Below are 26,898 nucleotides of genomic sequence, written 5' to 3' on the forward strand. Positions count from 1 at the left end.
ACTGACGTGCTTGCTGATCCCTTGTGTATCGGAAGGGCATTGCTTCATTATCTCGCAAAGAAAATTCACAGCTGACTGCACCAGGTTTGGTTTCTGCTGAATCACTGCAGCAGCTTCATTCAAAAACATTTTCCCTGATCATTTTTACCTGTTTAAAATGCATTTTTTAAAGTAAGTTCCACATGTGAGAGGGAGGACCTGAATGGGTGCAAAGAAAATTCTTTGGGCTATACAGCTTTTTTCTCTCCCAGGCTAGGATCTGATGCAGTCCAGCAGTGTTGAAAGTTATTACTCTCTGAAATCTGCTCCCTTGCTCCAATGCGGTACCCTGAGTAGAGGTAGGGAAGTTACTAAAGTCTTCAATTCATCTATCAGAAGTGAAGTCCTAAAGGAGGTTAGAGATTAACTACCTTGGCACGCTTTAGTAATAACCATCACCCGCAACACTGGGAGCCAGCGTCTGCTGTCCATCTACTGAGCACCACCTAAAACAACCCAGCTAACTTCACTAGAATAGTATAGTAGTGTGTGTTCATAACAGCACGGTAATGCAAACCAGCTGGTCAGGATCTCTTCCCTAAGGCTGCGTCTGCATTGCAGGGATAAGAGCAGGTGTAACGCAGGTGTAAGGGGCATGGCCGGCAGCAGAGGCACAGTCTGTTCTCTAAGCTGCATCATTGCCCCACACTTATGTTGTGCTAAAGGAGTGCAGGATTTGGGACTCCTCGCAGCTGGTGAGACCATCCTGCTCCTGCAGAAGTGGGTGGCAGCAATCAGCAGTGCCGGTGGCAGACCTCGGCGATGGAGACTGAAGGGCAGCTGCTGGCGAAGCCTGCACTGCCCTCTCAATCCTGTACCTGCCCAGCAGAGAGAGGGTTTCACCCTGCACGGCTGTTATTTCAGTAATGCAAGCTTTTTAAATGGCTTAGGCTAATCTGCGAGCTTTCAGAGTCCACTTTCAAATGCAATGTCCTGTTTAGTTTTAGCACATCAACAACATGCTTTCTTAGCCTATCTGTATGCATTATCTACTGCTGTAATGTATCATGTACTGAACTACAGCATCATTACAGGTAAGTGCTCAGGTTTAAATGCAAACATAATTGCATAATGTGGTACAGCCAGGAAGAATAATGCAGGAAATAGAGCCAGCTCCATCTGATAGTGCAATCTGACTGGAACGCCGGCCGTTTGGATCAAACGCACAGCCCAGATGGGGCAACCAAGAATAAAAGTGCTTTGCGGTATCTTTATTGTCATCATCAAAAACACTTATCTGCCAGAAAGGTAAAAAGGTGAAGATGGGACTCTTACAGAAAAGGTCACATAAGCAATAGGGTAACGGTGGGTTATGATAGCTAGGAAGATGTCACGCCTTTTAAAAGCTACCTTTGCACTGTCACTTTGAGCTGAATTTGCCAAGTCCTAATGGGAATCTGAGCATTAAGTGGCATTTAGAAGACTGGGAACATCCGTGCTATTTCCCTTGCAGTCAAGGGTGTCTATGTAATTGCAACAAATCCAGATAAACCCTCGGACCTACTGTGCAAGTAGCTGCACAAACACAGGAGAACATTCCTGGCACAAGACGCCTTCCAAATGAGGACATGTCTACAGCAGATACGTAGACTTTAATACATTTATTTTATATAGCTAAAATCAGAACTGATTCTCAAAGGAACAGTGCTTCCATCTATTTAATTCATTTTTTTCTTTTTTTGACCTCACAGTGGCACACGATAGGTAATTTCAGCAAGGGTGTGCAGACAGCACTGCAACAAAAGCCAGAAGGCAAGGCAGCTGAAGTTAATCTAGTGCACTTCGTACTGAACTGCTATGCCATGAACAACTACGCCTCTGCTGAAGAGCAGCATCACGCATGTCATGGGACAGTAACCATCCTTGTCATTTCAAGAGATTTTAGCCCAAACTTCATTTTAATCAGACAAGAAGATGAGAGGCTAGCGTGAGAGAGAACCTCTCAACCAACACGCTGCCCTCTGAACTGAGAAGCCTTTGACTTGAAAGCACAAACTGCTGCTGTTTGAGCTATAAAGGCATCCCTCTGTCTTGCAGAGCAGTAACAGCTCATCTTTGTTGGGAATGCAAATCCCTTGAAATAATGTACACTCCATGGCTTTCACTATCTGGCCTCCCACACACACATTGGTCTGCCTGTTAAATCATTTTGGCAGGACATAAAACCCAGGGTCCCTTTCCTAAGGACCCTTGCTGGCACATCCTTACCCCAGTATCCGAATGCATCCAAGTGCTTAAGGGTGCAGATGGGTACGTAGTAGCATTTTCCAAAGGCAGATTTGACTTCAGGGAGAGATGGACACCGTACTAGGGTACATAGCCAAATGAGAGCGTACATACAGGAGATGGAATTGCCTCAGTCCAAACCCCCAAAGACTTAACCACTTCTAGGTATCGCCACCAGAAGAAATTTATCCAAAATTGTCTACCCCATGGTACCTGCCTTCAAGTCCCTCAGGTACCTGGCAATCCAGCAACAGCCTCTCCCAGAGCTAAAAATGAACACTGGCTTGGGACCAGTGACTGCAGTCCTTCCTGCATGGGAAATCTCAATTTCTGCAGCATTGCCTGGGGCATCTCAGCTTTGAAGCCACGTTTTTACCTCCAGTGGCTCCATCCCCTGATTCACCCCTGTGCTGACCTCAGTAGGGCTCCCAAAAAGGCGCTGCAGAGCAACACCAGCTGCCCAGCAACTCCTTCTGCACCAATTCATTTGGCACAGAGGGGTTCGGGAAAACAAGGAGCTAAGTCCCAGGAACAGGAAATCATAGACAGAGAGACCTTGGCTGTCATCTCTACAACTAATACAGAATCATTTCATGCCTCTCTACCCAGCTTTGCAGAGTTCAGTCTGAACACCTAAAGCCACGCTGCCTTGCTGTGCATGCCCACGGGGGCTTGCTGGTGAGCTCACGGAAGAGCTGTCCCCAACACTGAAAGCAAAAACTGCATCGTCCACTCACCAACCACAGGTTAAGGCAGAAGGAAAAAAGGCAAATAAATGAGAATTAGGGACTGAAAGAGTGAGAGAGTATGTGCATGAAAGAGGGAGAACCATAATCTCTACCTGGGTGAAGCTGATCAGAACCACAGACCCAAAGAAGATGTGTGAAAGCAGAAAAATAAATCAATACACAAAACGGCAATCTCTTTCCTCAATTTTATTTGAGGAAGTCAAATTTACCGAGCTCCTCGCAAACTGTCTTTGGCTAAAATCACCGCTAATGAGCTCTGACATTTGAAATTTAACTGAATATGAGCTAACAGCTCCCAGCCCTGCACCACCCATGAAGTTAACTGGGAATATTTTGTTAAAGCTGTAGACGGGCTAAACTGCTGCTTTATTGAGAAGACGCAGCATTCACAGGAAAGTGTTTATAACGTCCACTTCACCTGATGCTTCCCTGCCCTGGGATGTCTGCTTTTCTTCACAGGGACCACAGAGCGCTCGGTCCCCTCCGCTCCTTCCCATCGCTGTCGTAATTATTTGCTAGTTTTTACGAGGTAGCCTTATGAGCCCTTAATGAAGTCCTTTGCTCTGCAGCTATTCACAAGGACAGATTGGAAATGAGGGGCTCCCACTTACGGAGCTGCCAATCAGGGAAAGGTACCCAGCATTTAGCAAGTGGTTGTTAAGTCAGTCTATCACCCAGCAACTGCAGACTCATCATGAAAACAGCTTAGTTTTACTGGCACTCACATAAAATTAACCCTTTCCTTAAAGACAGAAGGAAGGCTCTCACAGATTAATTATGGCACAGTGCTTCGACATGCTGGTTTTTCCTCCTGCTGTAGAAATTTTTTTTTTTTAATTTTTTTAATAAACACTTTCTGAGCTGAAATAGTACAGCAGTTCATTTGTCCTCTAACTGTACACCTCATTCACGCTGTTTAGTCTATGAAAAATCTTGTGATAGCACCAACAGTAACAAAACCAGAAAAAAACCCAAACTTTACAAAAAAACCCACAACTAATATGATTCATCCTTACTCTACTCCTTACTCTGAAGTCTGTACACAGAAGAAATCATGATACAGGACAATAGTCTTTCCATCACTACCAGTAGCTTACTACAAGACCAAACTTTTCAGGGTTTTGTTATCCTCAGGATCCAAACACTTTTTTCTGAAATGAAGGAAAACCCAACCGTGTCCCCCACACATACACTCTACCCAGGGCTTCTTCTCACTTCTTGTGGATTGAATGGGAAGCCTGATACTGCACTCATGGCTCGAGGCCAGGCTGGGTACCAAACTCAGCTCTTTAGAGCTACGTCCCTATAGAAGTGGTGTTAATCCAGCACCCATCTCACATTAAATGACAGAGGTATTACACTGGGTTCAGGTATAGTCTACAGCCTAGCAGAAACATTGTAGGGAGAAAAAGAGAAAGAGGTCCTGCTCCTCTGCAACCCATGGCTAATGATAACCAGCCCACCTGAGTTATTGCCCCATAGCTTGTCAGTGCTTATCCAAATGAGTAAAGGTCCCTGAGAACTCAGTGGCTTTGTATATATGCAGCAAGTTTTTCTCTTGCATAAATGTCTGTGAATAAACAGCTAGTAATTAGGAGTGACTTGCAGGAACATGGAGGCACCACGGCACCTGACACATACCGATATGTGGTATGTGAGCCGTAGGCTCAGCGTTTTGCAAGATTAAATCAAATCAATTTTGATGTGGATGAAGGAACAAGGTCATCGAGGGGAAGGTTTAAAATTTGTTCAGAACTGGGCTTTCACATGTCAATCAGGGTCTTAGTGTGGATTTAGGTCCCTAAAATGAACCCCAAGAAAACATAAAAATAAAATAAAATAAAAGCTCTGATTATTGCTCAAGTCTAAAGGGAAAAACGCTCCACCCCCAGGATGTGGTATTTCAGTGCTTCAGACCAGGGGCTGTCTCCAATGCCATGGTCAAACGCAGTTCTCAGTCTTGGCCGCTGGCTTTTGGTGTTGCTTGAACAGCAAGGAGACAGCATCTCCATCCATTATCCAACCATGTCCAGAGCCCCTCCAATGGTCCCACTCTGTCCATGTCCACGCTGCTAAAATCTTCCAGCATTCAGAACAGGTGACCACATACCCAGCCCTTGTTTGGTGCTGAACCAGGCCCCAGAAACATTTGGGAAATGGTTGTAGGTCAGCCAGTGCCTCTGCTACACAGAAAACTCCTGTGTGGATCATCACGTCCACAGTATTGCTCTGTTTGGGATTAGGGAGAGGACACAAAGTCAGCTGGTGACGCAGAGTCCTGTGTTAGTGAAGCAAAAGTGCCCAAAAGCATCTTCAGCCCACATCACACCTAAGGAGGGGGACAAGACCCTCGCATATGTTAAGCAGCCATGCTCTAATGCAGAAGAACAAGAAGTCTGGGCCATGTATGTCTCCAAGGAGCTCAGCCCTTTTCCAAGTGATTTCAAGATGGGGAGATGGAGAAGGCTTCCCTCTGACTTCACCCAGAGCCCGATGCCATGCATCTCAGCATGGACCCAGGCGTCAAACACCTCCAGCCCCTTCCCCCAAATCGAGAGTGAGTCCCACAGAGACATAGAGCCGTGCTTTCAACCGCAGACAATCCTTCCCCATCCAAAACTGCCTAAACGCCAAAGGAGTCAATTAGAGTCTCTGTCATAATTAAGCAGGAAAGTGGCAGCGAGACTGTGTGCAAGAGCCTGGGAGCAAGTGGAGAGAAAATGTGCCTGCAGTCCCCCAGGAAGTCTTCCATGCACCCTCCTGACCTTAATTCGAGCCTTCCCTTTGTGTGGGAAGGGAAAGATTTGCTTTCTTTTCCCTGGAGGAGTGCCTCTGAAATGACACTTTTCACTCTGAATCTGTGTTTCTCTTAAGGGTGGGGAGCAGGAATAAATGGAGGGGTGAGAAGGAAAACGGTTCTCATTACACTGAGCTACACTCAGTTCTGATTTCATAGGGTGTGCTTAAAAGTGAGTGGAAAGACTTTGATGTGCTGTGGTTACAAGGGACTGGCATCCATCCTGGGGGCAATGGCATCCCATCCTAGGGGTAACTTCCAGCAGGCTTCCAGTGCAGCAGCATGAGTGATGGGGAGAGGAAGGCTCCCTGAAAAGGCGTGTACGATTTAGGGAGCAATCTCCTCAGAGACACTAGAAAGATGGTGGGATTGAAGAAAAAAAAGAGGCTGTTCAAAATGGGGGGGCAGGCGGAAGCTACAGTTCAGCTCTTGATTTTTGATCCGACAGCAGGAGAGGAAAGAGTTAAACCTCAAATCAGGAAGCAAAAAGTTAAAGTAAAAGGAAAAAAAAGCACACCACAAGCACATCTCCTAAATTTCCCATTGCAGCCCAAGGCTGATCCCATTTAAAAAAAAAAGAAAAAAGAAAAAAAACAAAAAAAAAAAAAAAGAAAAACAGAGAAAGAAAGAGAAGCAATTTTGCTTATCCTTTTCTCACACACCTAGCAGCCACTTTTTTATTATTATTTATTTATTTACCTCCCCCTTTCAGAGCAAGGCCCTTATTTTCTCATTTAGTCCAACAGAGATTGTCCTCCTGGAATGACCTTTTTTTCTTTCTCTCTCTCCTCCTCTCCTTCTTCCTCCCCCCTCCTCCTCGCTGCCTCCAGGCCATTGCCCTCATGCCAGTAACTAGATAACACACTCTATCAGAGATTTTTTAAAAAATCATTGCAAAGGCACTAGGGCTGATAGTGGCATCAATCCTAGCCTGACACAGGCTCGGGTCAACCATTTATCTCTTCACATTGCCTGTGGTTACTGTGGAGGCCATCTTGGTTCTCTACATCTTAACAACCTTGCAGATGGTACCTCTCTCTGCTCTGATAGCATCCGCACCCCAAGACTAGCTTTGTGCTTTTATTTTTATTAGATTATTATGGACTCCTCCACTTCCTTTCTACAAGGCTTGCAAATCTTGGTTGGTTTCGTTGCATTCCCCACCCCCTTCTGAAAATAACACTGCCCAAACTAGCAGGTTAAGAAATAGGGAGCACGGAGATGCAAGGGTGGGCTTGCTGCATTGTTAAAAGCGCATACTTACGAAAAATACGCACACAATATTTTAGAAGAGTTTCATCTAGTCCTACTCACGACATCCCGTCCTGCATGACATGGTTGTTTTTTGGCTATTCGCACTGCCAAAGCACCCAGGAGCCCTACTCAAAGCCCAAGACACCATAATGTCAGGTGCTACCAGGATGCTCCCTAATAAGCTGCAGTCAAAGCAAACTGTCCCTGGTCTCTGTGAGATGAGATTGCTATGGCCAAATAAAGGGATCTGCGGTGTTACAGCATCTAAGGAGATACACAAGAACGAAATATCATGTTTTATTATAATTCTCCCTCGAGTTGAGAGGAGGGAAGCTGTTTTATTAACCCCTACAAAACAAGCCACACATTAGTGTCCTGGTTTCGGCTGGGATAGAGTTAGTTTTCTTCCTAGTAGGAGTCATAGTGCTGTGGTTTGGATTTAGTAGGAGAAGAATGTTGATAACACGCTGACGGTTTAGTTGTTGCTCAGTACTGCTTATGCTAGTCAAGGACTTTTCAGCTTCCCATGCTCTGCCAGGTGCACAAGAAACTGGGAGGGGGCACAGCCAGAATAGTTGATCCAACCTGGCCAAAGGGCTATTCCATACCATATGATGTCATGCTCAGTATAGAAACTGGGGGGGTTGGCCGGGGAGCAGCGATTGCTGCTCGGGAACTGTCTGGGTATCGGTCGGCGGGTGGTGAGCAATTGCATTGTGCATCACTTGCTTTGGATATTATTATTACTATTATTATTGTATTGTTATTATTATTATTTTACTTTATTTTATTTCAATTATTAAACTGTTCTTATCTCAACCCAGAAGTGTTTCTCACTCTTCCTCCTCCGATTCTCTCCCCCATCCCATCGGGGTAGGGGGAGTGAGCGAGCGGCTGCGTGGTGCTGAGCTGCTGGCTGGGCTAAACCATGACAATCAGGCTGGAATCCACCCTGTTGCTTCCCCTGTAAACTTTTCTGTACCAAGGTAAGGAGGGTGAGGAGGAAACATTGCTCTGAAGCACCCTTTAGCGTCCATCTCCACAGTACAGCAATGCAGGTGGCTCTGCTTCCCTCGCACCAAGGGGGAAGCAGCACAAACCTGATGGCCCCAGCTCTGCTAGAACATGGTGCCAGGGCTCATTTGTGGGCTCCTGCTTAGACCAGGATGCGTCCATCGTCACAGGCAACACGTTTCATCCATACTATACTTCACCAGTCTCAAATTGGTGTAGTGGTTTTCCTCACAGGCATTACAGGAAAGGGGAGCGCTGGAGAAGGCAGAGAGAGGATCATTTGCCCTTTCTGGTGCCTTTTGCTGCTCCAGGAAAAAAAGGACAGTACAGGAGAAGGTGGACAGCCAAAGGATACCAAAGGGACAGAGCATAGGAATGACAGTATGCCAGGCCTGTACCGATCTCAGAAGCCAAAGGGAAAAAAGCTTGAAAAACAACATCCCACCTTCACCCTTAGGCACTGGTGCTTTCCTGGTGTTACTGATTTGGTTTTTTTTTTCTTTTTTTTTTTTTAAACAGAAGATGCTTATAAAGATATCTGACCATAAACTGGCAGCCCACACATGTCTGCAAGCAGGGCAACCAACTATGAACACTTCACCTTCAAAAATACACCCATCAAACATCCACGCAACATGAGGATAGCACTAAAATGAGAGTGAGAGAGCAGCTCGCATCTACCATGCAGAGAACAGAGTCTGCTGGCCCTGCAAGGGAGAGTCACCTCCCATCACTTGTAACCCTCACAGGCGGACAACATGGTCGAGAGATCCGACATCAGTCCTGCTGTGAAAAATAAAGTAACAGCCCTTTACGTCCAGAGTGCTCTGTGCTTCCAGAGAGCCTTTTATGTTCCCCAGAAAGGTGCCTAGGACTTGCCACCTATATAAAGTACCAAATATCCCCAACGGGCAAAATTGTCTCATCTCCTTCCTCACCTCCAAATACTGTGGCATCTGGAGAGACAGTAAATGGGGAAAACAAGGGCAAAAAAGAAGGGAGAGATTCTAAGATCTGCAGAGGATTCCAAAGGATTTGGAGAGCTAGTCCTGATTACATTAAGTGGAAGTTGAACAGCAAGGGTCTCTTAGGTGACTGTGCATATCTCAGACACAGCCTTTGTGGGGGTTTTTCCTTTTTTTTTTTTTTTTTTTTGCTGAGAAGTGAACAAAGCAGTTATCCCAGTATCAATCACCAAGCTAAGAATTCACAGATCCTCAATACTCTAAGCTACTTTTTAAATCTCAAGACCTTCCCTTAATGCCCTATTTAAAAACAAACTAAAGGCAGCACAGCATACCCAGTCAGAGCCATAATCCAGGATGGCATTTTTATCTAGCAAGTTATTTTTTATTAGCCTTCCATTTCTTAATAGGGACCCCTCGAGGGTTGGGTTGTAGAGAATTCACTAGTATACCAGCTCAGCTTCCCTACGACTGACTTAATATACGTGGCATCTGCCCTCCGACGAACATTATATCACCCATCTGGGCCAGAGGGGGGGGGGGGAGTTGGAGCAGGGAAACACTGCTCAAACAGCATGCTTGCATGATGATTAGGTCTGGTCCAGTGATCTGGAATAATAATCTGAAGGCTCACTAAGCATAATGGGTTTGGAGACATCCAAGCCTGGTCAAACCTTCCCATGAGCATACTTTACGTGTGTTATCAGTGTGTTTTGCATGTCTCATCAGTGTCGCGGTAGCTGACATCTCATTATGCAGCCAAGGTAGAAGTGGACAGGTACTGAGTGAGCATTAGAACTTTTCTTTTCCCTTTTATTATTTAATTCATATCTTCCCATTATCCAGTGTATCATGAAACTGTGAACTAATTAAGTCCTGTGGGATATACAATCAGTGCTGGATTTTTTTATCTTTTTTCCCCCTCTCCTTTCAGTAGGCTAAATTGCATTATATACTGATATAAAAATAATTCTGCAACTCTTCCTTGGATAATAATGGAACAAGTTACAAACACTAATGACGCCGAATGCAACAGTGGGGCAGAGGCTTGCTGCTTATTTTGCATGACCTAATTAAGTTATACAGGGCCAAATACTTCAAACATAAAGTGAGGCAAGGGCCTAAATCACTTTCTAAAGAAATCCATAAAAGCTATTCTCTTGGGGATGGTGGGGCACAGACGAGACCCCAGGAAAAGACCAAGTTGGTGAACCCAAATTTAAGAAAACAGCCATGCAACTCGCAGATCTCCAGTCAGCAACTTGAAACTCCCAGAAATTTTAGGGGTCCTCTAGATTCAGAGCTGAGCCCAGCTCAGACTGTAACCATGCAAGCAACATCTCAGAGACCAGATTTGAATGGACAAGACGTAAGTGATGAATACTGTGTTACTTCCCAGAAAGTACAGCTGCTTTCCCTGGACAAGAATCCTGCCCAAAAGTTTTCAAAGGGGTTCAACCTGGACCATAAGCTCAAGTGACTGACTCAAGGGGGCAGCATGCGCAACATGAATAGGACAGCCAGCATTTTAAAAAAATAACCTTCTAATTTTTGATGATAGCCACAGCCCAATTTTCCAGTAGTTATGTGGAAATCAGAGGTGGAAGAGCTCTCTTCCCACAAAATTAAGCTTAGCTATCTCATGCAAATCATCCAAAAATTAAGGTGTCTAGATTAAAGCTCTTAATTTTCATTAAAATACATCTTTGTATGTATTTATCTGGGGAAAAAGGGAATTAAAGAAATGAGGAAAAAAAATACACCTGTGAAGAGTTTGTATCTAAGTACAACAATCCTCTAGTACCTGAAGATTCTGTATATCTAAGACAATAAAAAAAGTTCAAAGGACAACCACCTCCCTAACTCACTGAGAAAGAACATTTGTGGTGTTTGCTACTCTCTTCAGATAATTTTGGTGTCCTTGGCATATATATACACTTTCAATTCAAACAGATGGTGGGGAAACACCATGGGAATGCATATAATATACTTTGGATGTGACCAGAAAAATGGAGGAATGGGTCTGGCAGCACGTTGTTATTCAAAACCCAAGTATGGCTAAGGTCCAACTCCTGAATGAGTTACAATTGCCATTTAATGCAATTTTTGGTAAAGCTGACACACAGACCAGGGTGAATTCACTGGCTGGATACTGTTCTGCAGAGTCAGGCAAGAGAAAAATGGACTATTTCCATTGCAAGGCTCCTGCTGGTCAAAGAAGGCAGATCAAACTGATGGACATGCCTCTGCCACTTGCTGTACACCAGGATCCTTGTGCATGCTCTTCAATGTTGCCAGGTTGTATCTGTGAGCTATTGGCAACAGGGCTGCTAAAAGCATCATAGAAACACAGACCTGGAAGAGATCACCATCTCGCTGGAGCCCAGCTCCCTGCTACTGGGGATATCATGTCACTTGGCCTCTCTCGTACACCCACCACGCTCCTTCTCAGGCATCTCGGGAGCCTTCTGCCCAGCATTCTCCCACCAGAGGACTGCTGCAAAACCTTGCCACATTCACAGTCTATGTTTGCCTCATTTCCAACCTACCAAATCCCAACTAATCACATTAATCTCTTCCTTATTATTTTGAGAATTATGGACAGGTCCTATTAGGTGTCTTATAAAGACTGAAATAAAAATTACTTCACCTTAAAGCTTGTATCCCTTAGACTCAAGTTCCCAGAACCAACCTTTTACAGGTGTTTTGTGGTTTGGGGTTTTTTTTTTAATTTTTTGCTCTGAACCAAAGTTGTTCTCTCTTCTTGCCAATGCCTGTTCATTCCACTCTCTTGATAATACAAGCCTCTGTCAGCCTTTCTGCAATGCCTCTTTTTACTTCCAATGCCATCCTGGAGCTAATCCTGCTCCATCATCATCTAATCATCTCTGCCCCAACCCTCCCACAAAGCCCAGCTGTGCTAAGACACTGCTGAGTTACCTGAACGATGGTTCAGCTGGCTGAAGAGTAAGCAGAAAACAAAACATTGAGCAGTGTAGCTATGCTGAGAACAGCTACAGATCAGTCCCACTTTTTACGAAGTGCTTTGAGATCCTTGCATGAGAGTGCAATAGAAGTGCCAGATGTTATTATAAAGAGATGCAGTCCCATTACTTGTACACAGAGTTGTGCTGCCTGCTAATAGCACCATTATCCTAAGGCACGTGGTGCTATTAATGCATTTCACTGCTTGGTGCTGAACCTGGGGACCATTATTTCCACTGGAAAGGTAAGACCAGTTCACATGACATGATTTAAACCTCTACAGTGAAGCATGCATATGCTGCACCAGGTCGTAAATCTTAATGGGATGCTGTCAGCTAGAAAGGGACCAAAATTGAAACCATTTATCTGAACTCCCCACCCATCCACCTCTGCTCACCCAGGCCAGTTTTGGGAAGAGGGATAAAATGATTCCAAATGCCCGCTGTGTTCATTAAGCAGCAGCAAATCCCAGATCTAAAAGTGCGGCTGGGTTTGTCCTGCTGTCCCTGAATGAATTTGTTCATTCAGGACACTTAGGACTTTCTTGATTTTCCCCACTCTGAACAGAAAAAACGTAGCAGGGGCAAACCTCTCTACTTCTTCCCATTCTTGCTCCCACCTGAGTCAAAAGACAACCTGTCATCATCTCATTAGTGAGACTACAGGACCCGTGACACAGCTGAGCTCTTCAGATCACAGCCAACAGCAGGTAACAGCTCCTCTACACTGCAGCCCAGGCTTTAGGGCTGTAGAGATGCCCTTATCACATTCAGAAAGGAAAATATGAATAAAAGTAGTTACCATTTGATCTGATACTTGCCTGAGCACTTCCTTTTGCTGGCCTCCTGCAGTTGCCAACTAGCAAATTTTTTTTGGCTTGGTTTTCTTCTTAGCTGGACATGTTGCTGGTAGCATAACTAGCAAGGCTGACTAGCAGACACACACTAATTAATAGGTAAAAGGCTGCATGTGACATTCCTTCACAGACCAAGGACAGACTTAAAACGACAGAATGAAGGAAAGCAGTTGTATTTTAGGGTACTCAGCGGCAATAGTAATATACATGTAAAGCAGATTTGGAGGGCAAATATTCAGAGACTCCTGGCTTAGTAAAAGATCTAGAATCTGATGCTAGAAACACACCAAAAGTACTCTGCCAGGACACTGCAACTACTTCTGGGGTGAGGTGGTGGAAATTTCGTTGCTGATAGCAGAGTTAAAAATTACCATGGTAGCTTTAACACCAATCCTGAGCAAACAAACTTCAGTTTCCTAGGTCTCAACCATAGTAAGAAGACTGCATGATAATGTGGTTTAAATAAAAAACAGCCTTTGTTCTGATAAGACTCTTCCCACCTGAGCTGTTCTGTATGTGACAGGTCTCCACCACTTCTCAGGAGGTGTTCAGTTAGGAAAGGATGGTGACAAAGTGATATTTGATGTTCACCAAACATCCAGCCACTCTGAATTCCTTCTCACAGGTGGTACAATCCAGTACTTCAGCTCAACAACCCCAAAAAGTCTGCAAGAACCCGAGGACCCTAAAAGGATGTCTTAGGTTTACAATGAACATTTTTAGATATAGAGCCTTACAATGATGTTAGTTCAGAGTCATAGTTTTTTGTAATGAACACTTTGCAGATGTCTTTCTTCTTGCTATACCCACACATAGTACTGGGAAGACTGTCCCATTTTACTTCAAATACTGAAGAGGAGCAAAACCCAAATACAACCAGAGCTGCGCAAATACTGAATGCTAAGTCTCTGCCAGGGAGCTGAAACCTGTATCTCATGGCTGAGATTTCTGCTCAAGTAGCAGAAAATAACACTTTTAGAACAGGCTTTGAATTTCTATAAAAAAAGAGAGTGTTAAAAAACATATACTTTGCCCAGAAAATAAAGTAAAGCTCATTTATGTTTCATAAAATACATGATTAACCATAGTTAACCATTAATTCAGCTGCACTGCATTAGAACTGCTATTCAAAGTTGGAAAGCATTTAATATTATATATTGCTGCTGCTCAGCCTAAATTGGTTTTTTTTGCCCCCTTTAAATGTACACAATATTACAAATTTAATTTTAAGCTGTTTGAATCAGTCTGTAAAAAAGATTTGATTATACCTGAGTGTTCTGGCCCCAGTTTTTCCATATCTCAGTAATCTTGGCGGTAATTGGCTGATTAGCTCCCTCACACTCCATCTCTGCCTCAGTTTCCATGGTAATGTTACAGGAGCTATTATAGATGAGAACTTCATCTCTTTCCACTTTAGGGCTGAAACGAGAAGGGAGGTTAAATGGGGTGTCATCAATCTTAATGAAATGCAATTATTTTTACTCTTATTAATCATTGCAAGCCATTAGCTTGTGGCAACTCCTGGCCACCATTTGTCAAACTTTGCAAATTTCTGTAATTTTGTTTCCATTCTTTTATTGTTTATTTGTTTTTTCCCCCCTTTATCTGCACACACTCAGGATGAAAATACATGCAGTAAAAATCTCTCAGTGATGCCTTTCTGCTTGCCCAAACTATTACAAATAGTAGGAAATGCCATTCTAGGACCAAGGCAGGAAGATAAGTGCAGACAACAGCTAGGGAATCAGCAGTGTTAGGATCAAAGATGGACTCCGACATGGAGTAGGGTTTGTTCTTGTCTCCCCCCTCCCCTTCTTACTCACACTTAGCAATAGGGAATGAATAACTTGCAACTCCCCTAGGGCAAGTGGAGAAATTGGAAAAACCACACAACTGGCTAACTGGTCCCTAATTCCAACTGTGAAAAAATGAGCTCATTTAGGGGTTCCAATTCCTGCTACCCAGCTGATTGCAATGATGCTTTGTTGCTAGCATTGGAACATTAACTTAGTAAATTAATTAAACTTACTTAACAGCCCAGACTAAGCAGATTCGATATATGTGCCAGTTATACTAACAGACATTTCCTCTAAAGCCTCCTCTTGCATAGGGGGAAGAAGTAATGGAAAAGATGGTGGGGAAGAAATATTTTTTTCCTTGGTCTTGCTGCTGACAGCTGCTGACTTTGGTAACATTTTGTTACAGGGAGCTATGGGATCCAACATCCCTCAAAATGAGGGGAAAGCTTCCCAATTTACTTCTGCAGGCTTTGGCTCAGGCCAGGATAATCCATTGTCACTTTTCATTCCTTCCCCAGCCATTGCTCTTTCTTCTTCCTCTCCCTACCCCACCATCAAATACACACCTGCAGCTTTAGGAAGGAGAGCAGAAAGGAGATAAGTTACAGCAACATAGCTCAGAAATTATATCTTTTCCGAATAGCTAAGAAAGGACAGAGTGCACAAAATAAAGGATCAGACAGGTAGGACCAGGATTTTCAGAGGCCTTCAGGTTCCTGAAAGCCCCATCTAACAGGATTTTCTCAAGTGCTGAAGTTAGGACCATAAGTTCTACCAAAATCAACCCCATTGGAAAGCCAATACTCACATCTTTCTCGGGAGCGTGATGATCAGGATGATTTGATGAACCTGAAGTTTTCAAACTATGCTGGATGTGGCAGCTCACTGTACAGACAAAGAGCTGCTCTGACAGTGCATTTAGGGGGTATGTGTTTTGTTGCCCTTTTTCGGGGTTAAAGTGTTAAAGGAAGCAGCCACGTTAGAAACTACAAAAAAAAAAAGCGCGCCTTCTGCAAGTAGCTGAACCTTTTTAACAGCGAATTTTTATTTCTATATTTAAATGAACCTTTCCCTCTGCTGTATCAATAATCAAAAGCCAGCCGTAGGGAACTACACTTGCTTTTGATAGCAACACTTTGAGAACTGCTCTTGTCCTGTACAATAATTCAATGGAGTGGGCTATCTTTCAAGACTGCATAGTACTTCTTTCTAATGCTACAAGAAAAAGCCGCTTCTTTTAAATAACCAACTGTTTTAAAGGCAGAAGGGGGTTGTTGTTGGCTAGATGCAGGGCATGGGCCCAATTTGCCAGGCACTGCAGTCAATACAAGGACCTCTGAGTGGTTGTTCACATCTTTTTACAAAAAGTTAACAAGCTTTGCTTGTAGGCAAAGAGCCAATTCCTCCCTGTCCTCTAATAATGCATCCCGAAACCTTGATGCTGGAAAACTGTTGACAAATTGCAGTGTTTAAAGGAAATGCAAGAAAGGAAGGGGTGACTTGTTAAAGGGAATTCAGGGCTGTATCTTGTACCAGTGTTGTTAATGGCAAGACTTGTACATCTTCTAAAGAATATGCATTCGCCCTTAAGTGTTCATAAAGTATAGGCTATAATACAGACTAGGTTAGGAGAAGTTTTATTCAAACCACTCTAAAACTAGCAAGAAAGGAGAGCTTTAATGATTTCACAGTAGCTTTGTCCCCATCCTGGGATCAATGTCTTAAGTCTTGAACATTTGCACAGAACTCAAATCCATATTTTTTTAATTATTGTTATTATTAATTACTATTATTAATTATAGCAATCAATGTGTATTATTTCAGGAATTCCCAAAATAGTTCTTTTCTAGTTTGAACATTTTCATTTTCTAACATTTTGCTACAAATTCCATTAATATTTTGAAATTCAATATTTTTCTGAACTGAAATGAGAAAAAAAGTTTTCAAAAGCTCTGAAACAGGTAATTTGGATAACTTTAAACTCTCTCTTCTTCTACTTCTCCCCAGATTTTTCAGATCAGGAAACTCACTTGAAATCAAACAATCTTCTTTGCCCCTACTCCCTTTCAGCAAGACCCAGTTTAGAAATAGATTCACCAGAAAAACTCCTCAGCAGCCCAAGTTTTAATTTCTAACTACTAGACAAGCATGAGCACAATAGGGAGAAAAGTAAATGACAATGACAAAGAGGTTGAAGAAGTTGGAAGAATGGTAAAATAGTAGGTAAGAAAAAGTTGATTGATTTGTTTCAGAAATATCTCCCTCATAGGATTCCATGAAGGGATAATAAACTGTGTCTCTGGGACGTTCACAGCTCAATTGGACAAAAACACAGTGAAAAACAATAAGGAAGCAGTCAGCAAATGGACTGCGTGACTTTTCCGTCCACAGGATAAGCACAAGTGCAGACCTCGCTCTCTGCTCGCCCTGCTGAGACCAGGATGGAGAAGCTACAGCAGCAGAATTGTAGCAGCCCAAACCAAGAAAAGGAGCAAGAAAAACAATCATAGGAATAGACTCATTACAGATGCATTTTTATCAGTAAAGAGTTGAGCGTGATTTTGATATTCAGGCAACAGGAAGCAAAAAACCAAAGAGACAAATGTTGGGTTGCCCTGTTGCTCCCAAGTTTGTAGGTTACCTGGTTTGGGGTTACACTGATGTGAGCAACAGGAAAGCAAAGTTCAGCTAGACAAGGCAAGGCTGCTGGATTTTCTTGTTTTGAAACAAGTCATTCTGGGAGCAATAGAACTGATGAAATTAGTTTAATTTCAGGATTATTTTTTCCCCCTCTGAGTTTCCCTACTCTTGTCTCCCCAACAAAACCATCCTCTCCATCTCATAGGATGTCATAGGACATTACCAATGCACAATGTGACTTTGGACACATTAAATGGCCAGCTGTAAGTATCTGCTGTCTGACCTGCAGTTTGCTGAGAAACAATAGATTAGGGAAGAATTCTGCCCTCCTCTCCCTCAACAGGAAAATAATTTCTTTCTGCTTAACACAGATTTTCTCAAAACTGACAAGAATTTGATAATTCTTAAGACATCCTTGCCTTATGAAACCCAGGTCAAATTAGTCAAAGTTCAAAAGCTGGTGGGGAGAAAATGACAGACTGATAGGCAGATGCTGTAACGGTTTAAACTTTTTTTTTAAAACCTTTTTTTTTTTAAAAGAAAAAAAAAACCAAAACAAGTTAAAAAAAATTCTGCAACTCCTGTCTTGCTGTCTTTGTTCAGTAAATGCCAGCTGGTTTTCTTCCCTCAACACAGGGCATCCGAAACACTCTCTGGTGAGTCACACCACCAGCTGTGACATAAGGACCAGAAAAGAATGAGGACCCAATCTCTGCAACTCCATTGAAATACCTGAACTGTGGCATCATGCGCCAGCCAGGAATGGGTTCACCATGTACAGCAAATCATGGGCAATGCACTGCAGTAATATCTAATTCTCCATTTGTTTCGTGTCTCTTGAAAAGTTTTGTTCATGTGTTTACTCTTTAATTCAGGCCTCCCTCTTACTCCTAGAAGTAAATGCTCTGCAAGGTATAAATCCCCACAGCTCCATTAAAGGCAACGGTACCAGTTTACACTCCCTGGCAACTTGGCCTCGGATTTACAAAGCTTGAGTCTTGAGTATGTGCTTGTGCACCCTTGCTGAGTAAATATTGCACAGCCTGCTGAATTTTCTCTGTGACTTTTTACTCATGAAACTGCTTGGAGAGAGGAAGAGGGGAAAAAAAAGAAGAGGAAAAAAAAATCTTCTGCTTTTCATAATGCCTAATCTTTTTCCCCATTGGCATCCACCAGATGTTGCTTTGGATCAGAAGATAAATATTAAAACCTAAGAAGGAACAAAGCAGGCTGTTTACGAGATGGATTTTCTGATGTCTCTCAAACACTTGAAAAGATGGGAGGGAAGGAGGGGGGACTAGAGATGTTTGATAGACACAGGGAATGAATTTCACAACCCAGCGGAGCTCTCTAGTGGTCTCAAGGCTAAATTGCTCTGCTGGCTTCAATGTAAGAATTAGAAATTTGCTCCTGCAGTCCATCATTTGGCAGGGGCCAATTCTGCAAAAGGTGGAATACCTTCTGGGGGATGTTGCTCATGGATGGGCCGACTCAGCTGTTGGAGAGAAGCAGCACTAACCTGGCAAAGAGTCCAGCAAAATGCCTCTGGGGCGGGTTGATGTCCCTCCGGTGCCACTGAGGTGGGCTGTCCTCACAGACATACAGGTAAGACACAGATCCTCTCTGGTGATAAGAATCCACCGTGACTTGGACATCACATTCAATGAAGGTGGCTCTGTCTTCTCGACAGTCAACAGAAGAATGTGTCAGGCCACAGAGAATGGCCAAAGAGGCTGCAAAGACAAGAGGGGAGAAAAAAATAACCCAAAGCAGGCTACATACCACCGACATTGAGCAGATTTTTAGCAACTGACAGTTGTCACTGTGGATTCCTGATGTGCATGTCCCGAGCTCCTTTTGGGTGCATCCTTTTTGAAGATGGGGTCTCCGTGCAAGTCCTTCAGCCCCTTTTGCTTTATGTGAGCAAGCATATAACCTCCTTTCTGCATCACGCATCAGGATTGTCTTTAGGATCAAATTCCTCCATCCAGGAGGAGGTGACATAAGAGGTTAAATAGGAGCGTGGACATTTCTTCTGGAGAAGATGGACCATGGTTTACAGATCAGGAAGAAGGCATAAATCTTTTACCAGGGAGATATGACAACTTAAGGTCTATCACAGCTTTGAAATCTAGAAATAGGTTTAATGAAAGCATTGCCACAGCCTGGAGGGTTTCTGGGGAACTTGTGTGAACTGGGATCTCCCAGTTCACCTTGCTTTGTACCCGAGTGTGACTACAGACTTGGTCTGAGTTTGACTCCATGGATGGGGTAAGAAGTGTAATGGGAGTGGCTGCTTTGCTTTAAGGTGTATTTAAGGAACAAGTGGTGTGAACAGAAATTAGGTTTTCTTATTCTAAACCCAGAGAAAAATGTTTAAAAAAATTTTAAACTGTCACTGAAGTTCAGATCAGCTGAAATGTTTGGTTTTAGTATTTTTTTTAAAAAAGGAATCCTTTAAGCATTAAACCATGCCACAGATCAAAACTGTTTCTCTAAAACACTGAGCATGTAAAGACTTTTGGAGAATTTTCATTAATCTTGAACTAATAAAACAGTTGTAATGAACTCCTGAAACAGTCTGTGGAGAGTATTACACTCTGCACTGTAGTATCCAAGAGTGTTCCTGAAGTATCAGAAGTGCAATCAATGAGAATTTATCAAGAAAGGATTTTGTTTGTTTGTTTGCTTTTTAAATTCCAGTTTGTTCAAAAGGTATTTTGTTTCCTGGGAAAGTGTCATTGTCAGTTAATGTCTTGGCTCCTAAGCAATTCTGAAAATGGTTTTTGAAACGGTAAAAATATGAAAATGCTGTATTTCCTATGTTAAAAGTTTTAGCACCTTTTACTAAAAATTATTATTTCATATGGAGTATTTTTTAAAAGTTTAAGGTATTTTTTTAAATATTAAAACTTAGCATTTCATCTGTTCTGAACTTCAGAGAGTTAGTTCACAATTTTTCTGTATTTTTCTTCTCTGGATTTAGAATAAGAAAAAAATTACCCACATCTTCACACATTTTGCAATATGCTTAATCTCTTTCTTTCCCCATATCCAGAGACAATTCTTTTGCTTGGCATCCATTCAAACACAGCTAAACACAATAGCTGCCTCAAAGACCTACATATACACAAGAGAGACAAGTAATAGGCAGAGAAGCCTAAAGGAATGATGACGCCATGCCTATATTTTGCTTTTATTGTCCAGAAATGATGTCTAGAGCCACCCAAGGTGTCCTATAGTTCCCACAGAAGCCTTGTGTCTTCTTGGAGGCCAGGCTGTCATTCCAAGGGCATTTTAAGGGGCACTAGACGTCTGTGTTTTGGCAAATGAATACCATCCAAAAGGACTAAATACTACCAAGAACTGCCTTCGCAACAACACGCAGCAGAATCAATTCATTACAGGAATTTCTCCAAAAGAGATGGCTTGTCTGCTTTTTTTTTTTTTTTTTCCCAGCCAGTGGGAGGCTGAGAACTTCTCAAAACTAGCAAAGATGAAGGACATCCAAGCAGTGGTGGCACTGGCCTTTTCTTCCTCCACAAACCCACAACTTTCCTGTGGGCAGAGGAATTTTTTTCCCCTTTTGCAGTAGGATATAACAGCTCCTTCTGCTTTACTATTTTATTCTACTAGTGACACAAAAGGCTGTGATAGGCTCAGATATGGTAATGGGGAACATACAGCTACCTTAGATAAATAACCAACTAGAGCAATATTAGCACACAGAAGAGAATAGAGTATTTTCAGTTGAAAAGGACCTACCATGATCATCTACTCCAACTGCCTGACCACTTCAGGGCTGACCAAAAAGTTGAAGCATATTATTAAGGGCATTGTCCAAATGTCTCTTAAACACTGATAAGCATGGGGCATCAACAATTTCTCTAGGAAGCCTGTTCCAGTGTTTGAACACCCTCTGAAGGTGGACAGTCAAAGGCAGACTAAATTCACATTCCACAATTTAAGAAAAAACAATAGGTTGCTAAGGTAATCAAAAGAGGCTTTGGTTTTCTTTTGTGGTCTTGAAAAGAACATGGCAGAGTTTTCCTAGGTGGAAAAACAGCTGAATCCTATTTTAGGATGAGTGTTAGAAATGACCCACAGAATCTCAGGATGTGAATATTTTCCTCAATACCTTGCTCTGTCAAAGACCTTGCCTGGCTAATGTAGGTTACCAGAAGGTATTTCCTGCACAGCCCATAGAGGTCAGCAGAAGAACAGCCTGTCACTCTTTGGATACCCCTGAAATATTATGTGGAAATTGGGCATTTCTGACGTGCTCCAGTGCCCTCATCTCAATGTTAGCATGCCTGTAAGAACACAAGGCCTTGCACCCTGCCAACTGCTGAAATAATTTTTAACTCTAACCAGGCAAACAAAAGGATTCATTTGTAAAATCTAAGCTAAAGAACATGGTTGCAAAGGGTTGTAAAGAGCAAAATCCAAGAAACCTCTGCTTAATCTATACACCCCAGAATCAAACCTAGGACTGCTTTCTCCCTCTCAGGTGGAGGGAGGGAAGGATCTCATCTCCACACCCTACAGCTCCTGTCCATCCAATGGAGATACCACTGTTCGAGGAGATGTCCAGTTCTCGTTCCTTCTTTGCTGATCTCTGAGGTCTTCCTATTCCCCTGCTACCCGAGGACTTAATACTTTTCTCAGTTAGGATGAAGTCTTGGCCTTTCATCCCCTTCCTCTGACCATTAAACAAAAATGCCTTTTGGTATTATTGGTGCCATTATCTCCTGCCACAACAGTAACAAAAAAATATCAACTAAAGACTGCAACACATTTAGTATGTCCTAAAAGGATAGTCTGTCTGTTCTGGGACACAGTTCTTCTCCCTGCTTCATTGGTTAGTGCTCAAACCCCAGAATGAAGCTTCTTTATGCTTTATATTCCCTATAAAGATAAAACCTGCTAATCACATGTAATACAATCCCATCACTGAGAGGAACGCATTCATCCCATTACGGCTTCTCTTTTGAGATCAGACACAATGGCAGCCAAATCTCTGCATGTTGGTAATGGGTTAGGGACCTACTGCCCCCAACCCTGTCTTTGAGGGATACTCTGGCTTAAGCCAGGATCCTGGGATGCTCAGCACAAGGGCTTTGTTCTGGGTCACTGTTTAATAACAACTGCCGGACATGTGATGAGACTAAATCCTACAGGAGTTCCAAGGGCAGCTGCAGATTGATTGAACCACTGCCTGCAGAGTCCCGGTGCCAAAAGGCACATCCCCAGTTATCCACCGCTCACAAAACCAACTGCAGAGCATAACATTAATATGTGCTTAGCAGGGAAGACAAAGGTTAAAAAAAAAAAGTAAATAAAAAGGAAAGGGAGAGGAAAAAAGAGACCTGTTAAGGTCATGAAGTCTAACCTCTGCCTATGAAGAATTACTCCCTAGGAGACATTCATTTTGCACAGCCGAGTTTCAGAAGTCCCAAGAGGTGACTTTGCAAGCATCTATTCCATGGCCTGATAGATCTCACTGTCAGAACGTTCCTGCTGTGTAATCAATATGCATTTTTTTTTCCTCTTTCTTAATTTCATTTCTGGATTTGAAGGACAGAAGGGACCATTTGGATCCTTTGGTTTGATCTCCACAATAAACGTCAGAGGCCCTTGCTTCTACTCAGGTTTCAATTGCCACAACATGCGTCCTCTTCATACTTTCTGCATTTAGTCATATAAATGACACCATTTCCCTGGCCATAGTACCCCTTGGTCCTAGCTCAGTGCGTCTCCTCGGTACATCTGCACTGCTACAACCAAAACTCATTCCTCTCTCTCCTCTTGGCCCATAGGAAGGACTCCACCAAGCCGTGTCTCTCTTCCTTTTAAACCAGCTTCATTTCATTTCTAGCCTTTAATCTAAATCCTCTTCCCTACACATCCACTTTTACCAATGTAATCTGGCTAAGGGTAGGTCCAGGACTCACTAACAAAGATCCCAAGAGCTGTTACATCAAGGACCTAAAGTCAGACCTGTTATTCCAAACATGCTGATGCAACTGGGCAAATCAGACTCAGCTTTTTTCCTGACAGATCTTCTTATCAGTTCATCTCCTTTTAAAGGTGCCTTCTTTACCCTTACCCCAAAGTAAAACATAGAATCTCAGGTACTGGCTTAATGAAAAATTTATACTTCGTACCTACCCTAATATCACCTAATAGGAATATTCAGTTATTTTCTCACCTGCTTCAAGCTTCCTGCCAGTCTTCCTATCTTTCACAGGAGCACAATTCAATCCCACAGACATTAACCACGTGTTCTGTAAATTTAACCTGAGCTGAACAGAATCCACAGCTGTATTTGCACTCGTCAACAGCGCTGCGACACAAGTAACAAAGCAAGAACAATAGAAGGGGAGAGCTCTTGGGATCAATCCAGTTATCTCTTTACCAGACCTTTAGAGACTTGTAGGTTGCTTTGGGGTTTGTTTTGTTGTGTTTTCTTTTTCCTTGAAGAGAGTGGGGGTTTATTAATTTTATTTAATTTTGTTAATTTTCCTAAGCTTTAAGGGTGAAACTCAAATTTCAGCTCTGTTCTGATTTGATTTTTCTGCAGCTTGCAAAAGAGAACAGTTTTAATAAAAAAGTCTAGGCTTCTGTTTCTATTCCTTGAGCTCTGGACTGAGCACGATTCAGTACTTAGTGTGCCCAGCTCTTGTCAATGATCAAACTGAAACCTTGCTGCAACCCCAGTCAACACCCATTCCTAAGGAAGACCCCATGGAGCAGGCTTATGGATGGATCCTGCTGAGACCAGCAGTTCCTCGTGTCTTAGAAAACTGCCTGTTAAATGGGAAAGAAGTCACATTTCCTACCTGCAGAGCCTTGCCCTACAGATTTGATCACGAGTAAGCTAGATGGACTGGTTGGGGGTTCCCACGTGAACATCTCTAATCTTAAGCAGGCCAGACACAACATGACCTGGTGCTGAAACCCCAGGTGCCACGCTGCCACCTGACATCCCACAGTGCCAGAGGGGAAGTGTTTCTGCTTCACAGCGTGCTGTAACAGAAGAAATGCAGCTTGAACTCTTCACTTCTCATCACCTCGTCCACAACTAACGCCAGGAAATGTCAGACAAGCGTCCAACATGGCCATACCAGCCTCTGCACCGAAGGGGCCCTGGGGCACCACAGACCTATCTCTCCCATCTCCTTCATGGTTTGTGGTCCTGCATCCCTGAAGTCACTTCACCACCTCTCCCACGTGGGCAAGGCTGTGAAAGAAAGGGCTGAGCGCTGGATGTGCAAGTACCAAGTGGCAAACTTCCCCAGGCAAACAACAGCATGTAAACCCCAAGGTGAGACTGGACTAACTGGACTTAATAAATCCACTCATGCCCTAAATGGTGCGGGTGTGAAATCCGCTAAATATTAGGGGAAAGCCATCTGGAAAACATCTTGCTCTATATAAAGATTCAATGCCACATATAGATGTGCACAAGCTGAATAAATCTGTCTCAGGGGGGTACAAATAACCTAGCAAATGCTCACAGGTTTAAGCAGCTTGTGAAGGGTGCTTTTTTTTTTTTTTTTAAAATGAAAAAAAAAAAAAAAACCCACATTTTCTTGTACATACTTCATTGACAGAGAAACATTTTTGCAACTCAACTGGTGAGATTTGCAAGGCCACACACTGCAAAATCCACAGCAGGGGGGAGAGGGGTTGTCTTGTAACTGGCCTGAAAGCAGTAGTCCCTGTGTCCCTTTGGTTGGTGAGGCAACGCATCCTCTGCATCTTCTCTCCAGAAATGCAACCAGCAAACGGGCAGCAATCGGCATTCACTTGCTGACATCTAGTGTCAATAATAAGCATTGTGGTCCTGCCTGTAAGATCATTTTCCCCAGGCTGCTTCCGCCACCTACCACTCAGTGAATTGTGAACACAGATATTAATGTTTCCACAGTTTGGATCAATTTGATTACTTTTTATTCTGCTATTCTTCCTGCAATAACCAGAATTCCCTGATTTGTGCTCTGTTTTTTTTTTTAGCACTCCAGCACCATATCTTTTTTTTTGTTTAAGAAATAATAATAAGTAGTTTTGTGGACTGTGCCTGGACCCTGTTGAAAACAAACAAAACTGAGCCCTTACAACCTCTTGGTGTCTCTTTTTGAGTGCTTGGGGTTGGGTTTTAAAGCGCTTTCCTCCAGACCCCCTCTATTTTTCTTAGTATTCCTCATGGATGAGGAAAGGAACCATTCAAAATGACAAGAGAAAATTTAGAATTTCGGAATAACTAAGGCTGGAGGGGACACCTCTCATCCCAGCTCTTGCTCAAAGGAATGTTAAATTTCACATTGGACTGGTTTCTCAGCAGCTAATCTCATCAACTTCTGACTATTTTGGAGGATGGAGATTCCACACACCTTTGAGCAAAACCGTGGCAATTTACCCTGATGGACACTCTCACTGCCACCTCTCTTCCAGGTCCACAAAGGAGAAAAGGCCATGGATCCTTGGTCACCTGGATGATGGATTTTTGGATGGCCACAGAATGGCAAATATTTCTGTAGATCTCAGGGTGTTCGTCTAGAATCAGAGCTATGAAGGGGCTGAAATGTTGCAATGCTGCAGCACCAAAATAGGTGCTCTGTGCTTAGCATTTGCAGAATGACATATGTCTCAGGGTGAGATTTATCATAGAATCATAGAATTGTTTAGGTTGGAAAAGACCTTTAAGATCATCCAGTCCAACCATTAACCTAACACTGCCAAGTCCACCACTAAACCAATTAAGGGGAGAGTAGCAATTTCATGTTTCCTGGCTTGGTGGCTGGATTATAAAAGCCTTTTACAGATCTTAGAAGCCTAATTCTGTGCTGCCAGTAAGGGAGGGAGGAAATTTGTCCCAGCAAATGCCCACTTGTAAGAGTTTCCTCCAAAACTGGGGCAGGGTTATTTCTCTCTGAGAGAGCTGGAGATCATGGCACAGCCCTGCTGTGCTGTCTCTCTCCAGTTAAGGAGGATGCTCTGGCTGTGAGATGATCTCATCTTCCTGTCAAGGAATTCAAATTCTCATCTCAGCTTCCCAAAGGTATGAACCAGCCAAAGTATGTCACTTGTTCACCTTCCCAGACATTCACCCTTTTCCTCTCACTGAAGCTGTCCCACCATGCAGCCAAAACACAGAATGTATGGGTCTACGGAAAAAAAGATATTTAAGGGAGCTCAGCTCACTAGGTGAGTCATGAGGGCCAAGAGGTGCTTGGGTTCCTAACCCTACAGCCTTCTTGCGCATTTCATGTGACACAGTTTTCGCAAGGAACGTTTGCCACAAGGACCTGCTGTTGCTGTGCACATCTCATACACACCCACAAACCATATGTGGCAGCTCTGGCTACAGGCACATGGTGGATCTAGTCCAAAACCCATGGCCATTGATGCAAAAACTCCCCCTAAAAACAATTGTCTTTGGACTGAGCTCAAAAACCAGAGGTCATTGCTGTGTTAGCTCCTCTCCTTTCTCCAGTACTGCTGCTGCTGCTCTTTGTTCCCCTGGGATGAGATACACTGGGACCCCCCACTTTTGGATCAATATAGATTT

General features: G+C 43.1%; 1 protein-coding gene across 1 annotated transcript in view; it reads right to left on the minus strand.

The window, feature by feature from the left end:
- Positions 1–26,898, minus strand: part of PKHD1 (PKHD1 ciliary IPT domain containing fibrocystin/polyductin) — a 275,411-nt gene that overhangs the window by 198,614 nt on the left and 49,899 nt on the right. Inside the window, exons 33-34 of the mRNA XM_075707750.1 lie at positions 18,844–19,057; positions 14,154–14,304 (exon numbers count right to left, since the gene is read on the minus strand). Coding sequence (XP_075563865.1) covers positions 14,154–14,304; positions 18,844–19,057 — 365 coding nt within the window. The remainder of the gene's footprint in view (positions 1–14,153; positions 14,305–18,843; positions 19,058–26,898) is intronic.

Source organism: Pelecanus crispus, chromosome 3 (genome assembly GCF_030463565.1).
Source record: "Pelecanus crispus isolate bPelCri1 chromosome 3, bPelCri1.pri, whole genome shotgun sequence".
Classification (NCBI taxonomy): Eukaryota; Metazoa; Chordata; class Aves; order Pelecaniformes; family Pelecanidae; genus Pelecanus; species Pelecanus crispus.